The sequence below is a fragment of the Copidosoma floridanum genome, unplaced genomic scaffold (genome assembly GCF_036245765.1).
Source record: "Copidosoma floridanum isolate Cflo_tuat_1 unplaced genomic scaffold, Cflo_Japanese_pri ptg000020l, whole genome shotgun sequence".
NCBI classification, from domain to species: domain Eukaryota; kingdom Metazoa; phylum Arthropoda; class Insecta; order Hymenoptera; family Encyrtidae; genus Copidosoma; species Copidosoma floridanum.
Genome location: NW_028321897.1, coordinates 2,040,736 through 2,052,154, shown reverse-complemented (window position 1 = coordinate 2,052,154; position 11,419 = coordinate 2,040,736). Strand labels below are relative to the sequence as shown.

The window sequence follows — 11,419 nt, the reverse complement described above, 5'->3', positions numbered from 1 at the left end:
GGGACTGTGGATGAGTTTGGTTATTTGGAAAGACGTTCGAGAGTTATACGATTTAAGAAAAATCACAAAATTATGTAGGGATCATATCGATGGCTGAATGGGAGAACTTATAGTCTCGAAAATTTATTTTAAAAACGTATCATCTTAAAATAATTTTGAAAATGTATAGTCTTAAATAATATGAGTGAATTTACTGCTAATTAAAATAAAGCATTTTAAAAATTGATTTTAAAATGTATCATCTAACGGTTTAGAAAAATGTCTCGTCCTTAATTACTATTATAATCTGAGAAGATGATGATTATTTTTTTTTTAATTTTCAAATGATTCAGTTTTAAATTAAATTGTTGAAATAAAACCGATTTTAAAAAATTGTTGGTATACTGCTTTCTTTTCTTTAGTTAGTCATCTGATGTATAGGCCTGCAACAGTGAAATCAAATTTTTATTTTGTGAAAGAGATTATCAATTTTTTCACTATTGACAAAAAATGTTTTAACTGACTTAAAGTGTTGAAAAGAGTTTAAAAAACCGTTGGTTCAACAAAATTTCCTTCATAAAACTTTCTGTTAAGAAAGATCGGTATTTTTGTAGTTTGTATAAAAATACACCAAAACACTCCTGTGCATTTTAAGTAACTTTCTCTCTGCAGTTTACATAAAGTCTTGTTCACTCGAAACTCCACTTTAGTCGCTATTTCCAATGTAATATCGTTGACTAGTGTAGCAACCCGAAATTCTCTACACATTATTTATTTAAGTTAATGTCTCCAAAAATAACATGAAGCACTTTTTACGAATTCAGGGCTCTCGCAGGATCGATAACAATAGAAAATAACATAATACGCACTATTATTATGTAGAAACGCATTTTATCCGGGTGAAAAAGTGTCTAAAATTTATTACGAAATAACGCTGAGATTCTCCCAAGTAAAAGCTTCAAATTTGACAAAAGAAAAAAAAAAAAAAAAAAAAAAAAGTCATCGGCACTTAGTGTAGTTCTCAGCGGCTCTCTGCATACGTACATAAAAGTTCAGTGACGATGGCATTCCATGTATACTCTCGTGGTTGTATAGTTATCTCCCAACGGTGCTGGCGAGCCAGCAAATTACGCTAGCCGCAGCTGCCAGTCTAGAATCAACAGTCGTTTTCCTTCTCTTTCTCTCAGTTGCGTAAAATTTTTGTCTCCGCAGAGAAAAAAGGTGTGCGCTCAACGCCGAGAGTTTCACCTGACGTCTTACTTAAGCTGCTCTTGATGTATAAGTGTATGCAACGACGAGTAATCAAGCCAGAGGATATTATTCTTTTCTTATCTGTACTCCTTTTTGGCCGAGTTTTAGATTTGTTTGAGAACTTGTAATTGGTCTGCTAAAACAATTTTCGACTGGTCAATAGATTTGGTTATTAAATCAGACTCATTGACGGAAAATAATTTTTTGTTCTATTCGAATTTGCCGGCATAATTATCACTGTCTGCCACCCGTGAAAGATAAACGAGTTGGGAGACAAAAAATTCAAAAGGATTAAAACGAATAAAATTTTACTTTGAGCTTTTATGAAATATTGAAGAAAAAGAAATTGAAAAATAACTAGCGTGTATCTGGCTAATCTCGCTTTCATTTACAAAGGATATAGTTATAAATTATGGGTTTTTTTAGTATGAATGCTGCAAAGGGTGTAGGATTATTTTGAATCTCAATGTTCATTACTATCGAGTTTTTTCGTGCTGCGAATGCAGTGCAAACAAAAATACGATACATGTGGATTTGGCTATGCCATAACTTAAATGATTAAAATGGTATACCTTGTATAGGTTCTGTTTTTTCTTTCGTCCGTTTTCATAATTATATTTCCTACTTCGGGCGTTTTTGATCGTTTGCTACGCCCACGGTAGAAAAACGAGTGTGTTCTCATCAATTGCACATCCGATTAGGATAACGATAATGAAGGATCCTCGGGCCCAGCTATACATATAATATCGTGGGCATTTTTTTAGCCCTGGTAGAATTGCGCCATCGGTGTAATTACTATTTTTTATAAATTATTATACTGTTCCATTATTTCAATCTCAGTCCAAACATTCTCCAAGTACTTTCTAATAATTTAAATAAAATTATCAATAACGTCGTTGAACTTGCAACAATGGCGTCTGGATCAATTGATTTGGTTAATACGTTTGATTTTTTTACCACAACATGATATTTCGAAGACAAAAAATTACAGGACCACTTTTGCAGCCCGTATACTGCAGAACTTTGAAAAATTAATTAAATTTTATAGTATAGATTTTTAAAACGATATCTGGGGTGGCAGTCGATAAATGTTGTAGATTTCGAAAAAAGTTTGTATTACAATTTTTTTTGTTGAACGATATAAAATAATTTTAACCCTAAAAGCTCTAGAAAAAAATTATTCAAAAAAGCTTAATGATTCAATTTTTTAGTTTTTAAATATCCATTTTTCACTATGGTTATTTTTATTTCTTGTGAATAATCTTCATGGTTTTAATATTCAAGGAAATTTTTTAGAATATATTCAAAAAATGAATTTTTCATTATATTCAAACAGTTTACGCTTCTTTTATGCTTAGAAAAAATTATAGATGTCATAAAGTTAAGAAAATTGTTTATCATAATTTTTTTCCAGAATGTATTAGTCTTCATGACAAAAACGAGGACAAAAACATCTAATGTATTTTATACTTCTTTTGTATACAAAGATAATTATTATTATTAAAATTACTTTAATATTTTAATTAGTATATAATTTTGTTGTAATCTGAACCCAAAAAGGACAAAAAGTTAAAAATAATACAAAGCTTTTAAAATTAGTTTGAAGATCAAGCTCTTGAAATACGCGAGTAGTAAATTAAAAGTATAAATTTTGTAATTAATACTAAAGTAACAAAATGTAAAAAAAATTGCATCAGGAAGAATGTATATTATGATACTATAAATAAAGGTGAAAATAGAACAAAATTAGAATGACCTTGTAGAGTAAGTTAAAAAAATTGTGTAGGCTTGATGGAACCAGTGCAGAAAGTAATGGCAAGTGTCTGTTTTCGAAAAATGTACAGAACACGCTAAATATATTCGTATCTTCAAAAGAAGTACTTTTATTATTATTAATAATATCATTGTTATTATTATTATTATTATTATTATTATTATTATTATCATTATGTGCGTTTCGCAGAAAGAGTATGCAGCATCATAAAAGTAAGGAAGTATGAATAGCTCGTGCTACTTTTTTTTTTTTACTTTTCGACGCCAACTCTTCATTTAATCAAGTAAGCTGTTTGTCCACACAACTACAGCTTTTGCTGGCATATAATTGTATTGAATCTTCACATATTTATCGTCAGTTCCATCATTACCTTGATATTTTTGTTGACTTTTCCCATTTTTTTTATTTGACCATTCAATACATATAATAATTTTTGCCATCATGAAGAAGACATCCAGATTTTACGTTCATTCGGGAAAATGACGATTTTCATCGGTAAATCCTGTATTCAATAATTAGGAATCCATGCTTATTTTACCAACTTCCTTTTTTACTATATAATATTAAGAAAATTTTGTTTGGTCTTAATGTTCCTACAAAATTTAAAAAGTAACAGCATTTTCAACGAAAATAATGAATTAATTTATAAATTATTTTAACCGAAATACAAGTCGATTCTAATTAAAACGTATTAAAAACAACGAAAAAATAGAATCCCTTCCATAAAACAATGTAAAAGTTTTTTTTTTCAAAAAATTGTTTGTTGCAAATTTAATAACTTAGAAATTTATAAATAAATAATATAAATATTTAAAGAAATAAGGATCATTACCAAACTACAATTGCTTGACCTCAAAGAAAGAAAATAACGGCGTGCTGCATTCTTTATTTTTCTGCAAAAGCCATCTTTTGGTAATTATACATGCATTAGCGTAGTTTTGCAGACTGTATTTTCATATTCTCATACCTAGCATGTTATGAAAAATTTCCATATTGTATACATCCAAAAGCTGCCTGTCCAATGGATGCGTGACTTGTAGCATTGCACATGAAAATGAGATGTATATACAAGGCCTTGCACAAAGTATACAATGCCAAACTATTTTCTATTTTAAGTCATGGATTTTTTTATTATTATTTTTTTTTCACTGAGTCTTTCTTCAAGCCATTGAACATTTAAGTTTTCATGTTCTAATCAAGCAAATGAGTATATCGTATGATATAATATATGTATTAATCTATCTAAAAGAGGACGTATTATGTGCCATTCAATGTAGCTTAACTCAAAAGATTATCTTAATCACGAATGAAAAATTTTTTAAAAATATAAGATGCAATGCAATGAAAATCAAATAATTTATCCAATGATAGAAAAAAGATAAAAATAATGTAAAACTTTGCTTGAAAAATATTTTGAAAACAAATGATGAAATTGTATACACAGTTATGTAGGAAAAAAATAATAAATAAGTGAAATATCAATATTGATGAATATACAAAAAAGCTGCTAAAACAATGTTGCTCCAAAGTTTTGAAAAACGTTATTTATTTAAAGAAATAATGTACTAACATATAGATCAGATCAAATATTTAAAAAACAATCAAGCAGTAAACAGTAAATTATTATTTAAACCAAAACTAAGTTTCCAACAACAATACAAGTGACGAGTGAGGTAACATTCTCTCAAAAATAGCTCTTGGTCAACTGGGTACGGCTCTAACGTACGAAGGCGCTAGTTGGACAGATTGTTTTTGTGGGAGGGGGGAAATGAAAATTAAAAACTCACACGTATTTTTCGAGAGTGAAAATGAAAATACCGTTGGTTCACTCTCGTACATAACGAGTATACAGAAGTATAACTTCAAAAAAGTTATATTGATGTTACGTCGGCGAGACGATTCATTTGAGTCCAAGCTTTCGCTTAACGACTCGGGACACACGCTGGGCGCGTATAGGTGGGACAATCATTCTCTGCACTGACCAATTCAAGTCCACCCTGCAGCCGGTGGAAAAGGCCCTGGCTGACGCCCAAATCGACAAGGATTCCACTTGTCGGAGGTTCAACTCGCATACTACCAAAGGTCCAGAGGATGCCGCGGACTTTCTTCGGTAACAAACAGTTGAACATTACCACCAACCCCGACGAGGCTGTTGCCTACTGTGCACCGGTTCAGGCGGCCCTCCTCGGTGACCCTTAGCCCTTAATAACGTACTATACTCTTCGACGCAACTCCTTTGTCTCTTGGCATAGAGAGCGCAAACGGTAGGATGAGCAACATCATTTATCGCAACACCCGCAAGGAGAGCAGAATATTTACCACGGACATGGATAATCAATTTGTCGTCCTCATTAACGTACCTATACACGAAGGTGAGCGTGATATGACAAAAAATAACGACTTTCTCGGTAGCTTTGTCCTCGGTGGAATTACTTTGGCTCCTCGTGGTGTACCAAAGATCGATGTGGTGTGACAAACGAAATTTCGTTGAATAATTCCATCTTGGGGCTTTCGCAATGGCAAAAAAAAAGTAATGTTACGGTAATGATAGACTTGTAAAATTCTTGTAAGATTTAAAAAAAAGCATTTAAATAAACATAGATTTTTAATAAATGATCGTAGAGTTTGCACATTATGTAACTTGGAAAAAATAATTAAAAAATTCTAAGCATTTAATTAAAAAAAATCTCAATTAGGGCGTAAAAATATCGCAGTTTTTGTTAAATGACGCATGTGTATATAACACATTACATTACGTTGCATACGTATTTACTAAAAAAAAGTTTTTAAAACCATCACTCATTCATTTACGTGATACATTTTTATTTAACAGAAAAAAAAAAAAAAAAAAATTTGCACAACAAGCAGCAACAAAAGATTTAGTTACATGTGTATACATGTATGTACATATATTACATGTACATATACGTATGCAAAGGCCAAAAAGTAAGCGGAAAAAACGTCTAAGCAGACTTGTGTTTTCTTTTGTTAGTGTGGTATAATATGCTTTTATTAAATAATAATAGTGAGTCATGAGTGTAAATACATATATTTGATTAGAGGAACAACAATAAGTCAGTTATTTAGATTGCGGCGCGGAGCGCGTTTTGAAGTTACGAGTCCGGTTCACCCCACTCTTCCCCTCACTCACTCCATTGGCGTATTGCAGTCTCGTCTGCTCTTGTGTATTTCTCTGCAGCATCAGTCGGCTTCTGCTAGCAACCGGCGTATAACATATTTCTCACATTTGCGTTGTTTACATCTCATATCCCCGCAAGTGCCGCGTATTCAACCTTCCGTTACTCTTTTTTTTTTTTTCCTTTTTTTTTTCTCTCGTTCGCTGTAAGAACTATTAATTAGAGCACATTACAGGTGTATACAATTATCATTCTCAGTCGAATACTCAGTGTACAAACCAGAAGTGAATTTTAAAAGTCGAGGAGGTCGTGTGTAGGCAAACATGGCATCGTCGCAGGTGGGAGATTTCTTCCGCGACAAGAGGGTATTCGTGACAGGTGGCACCGGCTTCCTGGGCGTCAGCCTTGTCGAGAAGCTGCTGCGCTGTTGTCCCGACCTCGAGAACATCTACCTGCTGATCAGGCCCAAAAAGGGCAAGAGTGCTGAGGACAGGCTCGAGGAGATCACCAAGAATTCGGTAAGTTTTTTTTACCTGCGTAAGTACCCATACTCAATTAGGCTTTGCTAGTATGCACGTGATCGCTTTTTTCTTTTTCTCTTCTCGTTACGCTTTTTTATGTGTCGTCATCAGCTTACGGGTCACACATGTGTATAATTTTTTTTTTGCTGCCAATCATACACAACCTTCATTTTTGTTCACACCTCTCTGAGCTATTGTGTTTACTTACGTTCTATACTTGTTTGTTTTGAACTTTTTTTTTTACCAGTTCTTAAGTATAGTTGACGTTAAATGTTTTTTGTGAGAGCAGTTTTTTGATCAGAAGTTTTGAGTAGTTTCTTCTTATGCTAAGGAGTATTTTTTTTTTTTAAGTTTAGTATTTTAAATGTGTAAATTTAATGGATTTCAGTGAAATTTATCAATTGCTGCATTATTTTACAGAACAGTTAACAAATAAAATATGCAATTTTTGAAATTTTAATTTTTTACCAACAGTTTCATAAATACAAATTGTTTACTTTCATCTGTATCTTAATACATTGAACTTTGCATTTAAAATTTAGCTTGATATTTATGAATCTAAAATTATGCTTACAAGAAGCTATTAGCAAGTAAAGCGGGTGCTGTGATTTCAAGCTGTTGACTGAGGCTACTTTCTCCATGGTTACTTAATACTTTCATTTTTTATTTTGAACAAGTACTGTTGTAGATATTTTGATTTGAGCACTTTAACATTTTTTTAATTTTACAATCCATTTGTTTGTTGATCACAGAGATTTTGCAACAGTTTTTTTAAATGTCAATATTATTCTTATCATGGAAATTAAATAATTTCAGGTATTCGATAAGATCAAAGAAGATGGCAACACTGGGCTTTTCAAAAAACTAGTTGCAGTTGGTGGAGATATCGGAGAGGACAAGTTGGGGTTGTCCTCCGCAGATAGGCAGACGATAATAGAAAAAGTTCATATTGTTTATCATTCGGCAGCAACATTAGATTTTGAAGCAGACCTCAGGAGTAACGTCAAAATCAACCTGCTTGGTACTAGGAATGTTGTAGAGTTGAGCAAGGAAATTAAGAATCTCAAGGTGAGTGAGTTACTGTATTGTCTTCCTTTCCATTTATGGTGTTTTGACAATTATTACAATAATAGAGCTCTTGGCTAATGCTGTGCTATATGTGAGTCGTAATCAATACTTGCGTAGCTGTCTATAATGAATGTCTAGTGTTACAAAACGCAAGATGAATGACTTGAAAATGTGTAATCGTAAATTTCATTTCTCATGCTAAAGTTCTTTTTTGTTCTTTAATTTTATTATTCATTATCCTTTTCAGGCACTCATTCACGTCTCGAGTGCTTACGTGAACTCCAATCTTTCCGAGGCTCATGAGCGCATCTATCCTGCTCCCATGGATGTTAAAGAGCTTTTAAAAAAAGTTGCAGAGCTAGATGACAATGAACTTGATGCAGCCACATCAAGTATCATCAAAGATCATCCTAACTCTTATACTTTCACTAAACAATTTGCAGAGCATGAAGTGGCGGATGCAAATCTACCATCAGCAATTGTTCGACCATCAATGAGTAAGTTTTTTCCTAATCATCTGGCTAGAATATTACATATATCCACGATGATTTTTTGTTCTAGCATCAATTTTTTAAGTAATAATAATAATGACACGTAGTTAATGGAGGTATGAAATACAGTTACTTGCAATTACTATAATAACTTCGTTTTTCAGTTGTGGGTGCATGGAAAGAGCCAATTCCTGGATGGACCATCTCCAAAAATGGACCTCAAGGATTTTTGATGGGAGCCAGTAAAGGTGTGGTTCGACGTTTGCCTGTTGCCAAGGATCTTATCTACGATTATATCCCGGTTGATATCGTAGTGAACAGCCTCATCGTAGCTGCATATGCCATTGATAGAGATAGGTAAGTCTTTTTGTGTTATTATCACTTGCTTTAATTAAATTAAAATACCAAATAATATACACGGAATAATATTAGTGACAAAACTAATTTATCAATTAAAAGAATATTGTAGTAAATTTAGTGGAGTATTTTGTAGAATAATTCCGTTAACTGGGCACATTTTTTTTAGACCAGATTCGACTAAAATTTATCATCTAACTTCGAGTACGTGTACACCATTTAGATGGGCTGATGTTACACACAAAATGAACTCTTACCTTCACAAATACCCATTGAACAGTGCTGTGTGGTATCCCCATCTAAAGTTTGTGCCATCAATTTTCTGGTTCAAGATATCTGCATTTTTTGTGCACATGATACCAGCTTACATTCTAGATACAGTTACTCGTATTGCAGGTGGAAGACCTATGTGAGACCTTGTTGATGCGATGCACTCAGGAATTTCTTTTCCAGATTTATTACATTTTTATTAATCTTCTTCCAGACTAGTACGGCTTCACACAAACATAAATAAGTCATTAGATAAACTAGAAAAGTTCATTTTTACTGAGTGGAAGTTCTATAATCCAAAGACTCTGGAATTATATTCATCACTTTCTGAGGTGGACAAAGAAAGATTTACTTTAGACATCAAACAAATCAATTGGGAGACGTATTTCGTTGATCTAACCAAAGGAGTACGAGTATATTTAAATAAAGAACCATTGAGAAACCTAAACAAAGCCTTGAAAAAGGACAAAATGTAAGCGTTATCTTACTAGTTTATTTTATGTGCTATACAATCATTTTCTTTTTAAATTCCGAATTATTTTTCTTTTTTGAATTTTCTGAATGTATTTAAATGCAAGAAAAACAATGACCCGAAATGATTACCATTTGACTTTTCCTTTTAGATTGCTTGTCCTGCATTTGTTGTTGCAAGTATTAGTTTTATCGTTCATTTGGTGGAGCTTCAAAACATCTCTTGGCATGAACTGGACTCAAACAGGCATGATCGTTCCATTAACATATTTCATCTTGAATCTCCTGTAAATAAAAAAAAAGTGTTGTTGTGTATATTTTTTTCAAGTTTAACACTGCATTCCAATAACAATTAAAGGGAATATAATGAAACAATGAATTTGTAATGCTTGAAAATAGTTTTTTCAGTATTTATTAGGTATTGAAAGATTCTACTTGAGTTTTATTAATATAATTATAACGATAGTTATAATATAAGTATAACGATTTTGTATATGATTATAAAAAACCAACAAATGTTTTAATTATCTTCAAAAATATTTTACAAGATAAAAACTTATGAAAAATAAAATTTTTACCTATGTATTTACCAATATTCTACTTGTGGAAATTCCTCATTTTGTCAATATTACCCCTCATGTTGACTGACTATAATCGGGCTTTGTAAAGTTTATTTCAATAAAATTAATATATTATAGTTTTACAAAAAAATAATTTTTCTGCTGATTTCCAATTAGTTTCATTCGAATTCCACTAACTTTTGTCTATAAATTTTGTCTTCCTATTCTGATTAACGAATTGATAACCCTCATCCCCCAACCGCTCACAAATTTTTAAAAACTGAGGTAACAACACTTTCAATGATAATATGACTTTTTCCTTACATTTATATAAAGTAATTATACCGTTAACGTGTATACAAGTCACTATCCGAGTCGATGACCCAACACTGAACGAAAATACAAGGCGTTATAGGCTCTTAGCAAAAAAAGACCGTCACGGGCTCTTATAAATTCGTTGTAAAATTGAGATTGTAACGCACCAAACAAAAATTAAATTTGAACTTAGCCACTGCACTTATATATCACATAAAAAACAGCTATATTTTAACTCACCACCTTCTGAGTCGGTAACCGAACGCTTCGAAAAGATACATGACATTCTTTATCGTTACGGGCTCCTAGTTTTACTTTGGGGAGATCGAATTTACAAATTTACGAACTTGTAGTATTATCTTTTCACGCTGGAAAAATCAGAAGAATTCCTGCAATATCCTCGACCTTCGTGGAATGAAAAACATTCAAATTGGAACGCCAAAACTCAATTGCATGCATGCATTATTGTGGTAAAATTTTCCGTTGAAATGTTAAATTTATAAGATTTTGGTCCCGTAACTTAAACACCATCCAAATCTTGGATACAATTTTTGTGACTGTCTAAAATGCGTGAAAATGTTGTTTGCGTTACTAACTTTATGATCCCATACCGTAGAAAAATTAAAAACTCCGTATTTTGATTTCAGGTGTCATCAAAACTGTAAATTTACGACACAAGCCTGTAATGCTAATTCAGCCCCTTTTTGCATCTCAAACTAAAGGAATACTTTTTTATGGTCTGAATTCTGTTGTACATTCAAAAGTAAACATCCCTTGAATAATTAAAAAAATTTCCAGACCGATATCTCTTTCAACGACTTTGTAATCGACTGGGACATTATGCCGTTTTTGATAGAATGGTCCATTTATGATAGCAAAATTACTGATGAGAAATTTCGGGAATTGCAAGACATTTGAAAAAATGTATCAAATAAGTCACACATCTAGTTAACATTAATTGTATCAAACTTATTGTTTTAGTGTTACCTTTTTATTTGCATTGACATTAGGTGCGCTTTATTTTCGCAAACAGTAAGGTATATGCTTCATTGCGTATTCAGTACAACCTGAATTGACTACGGAACGAATTGATCCGAAAATTACGTAAAGTAGAATTTAAACGCGCTCTTGCAGGAAACACTTGAAATGATAATTGCTTAGAGAGATGATTAATTTCAAGATAATTTATCTACTGAGAATTACTCGTTTTCTCAATATTACCATG

The 11,419-nt window shown here is 32.2% G+C and overlaps 1 protein-coding gene across 2 annotated transcripts; it reads left to right on the top strand.

The window, feature by feature from the left end:
* Nucleotides 1–4,519: 4,519 nt before the first annotated feature.
* On the top strand, nucleotides 4,520–9,971 carry LOC106642013 (putative fatty acyl-CoA reductase CG8306). 2 transcript variants are annotated; one of them, XM_089593892.1, is made up of 9 exons: nucleotides 4,520–4,544; nucleotides 4,667–4,677; nucleotides 6,480–6,659; nucleotides 7,479–7,730; nucleotides 7,978–8,227; nucleotides 8,386–8,578; nucleotides 8,748–8,987; nucleotides 9,063–9,320; nucleotides 9,472–9,971. In XM_089593892.1, the coding sequence occupies exons 1-9, from the start codon at nucleotides 4,520–4,522 to the stop codon at nucleotides 9,608–9,610; spliced, it is 1,548 nt and encodes a 515-aa protein (XP_089450018.1). In that variant the 3' UTR covers nucleotides 9,611–9,971. The 2 variants fall into 2 exon arrangements, with proteins under 2 accessions (XP_089450018.1, XP_014212126.2); XM_014356640.3 differs by lacking the exons at nucleotides 4,520–4,544; nucleotides 4,667–4,677 and having other exon boundaries at nucleotides 6,225–6,659.
* The last annotated feature ends 1,448 nt before the right edge of the window (nucleotides 9,972–11,419 follow it).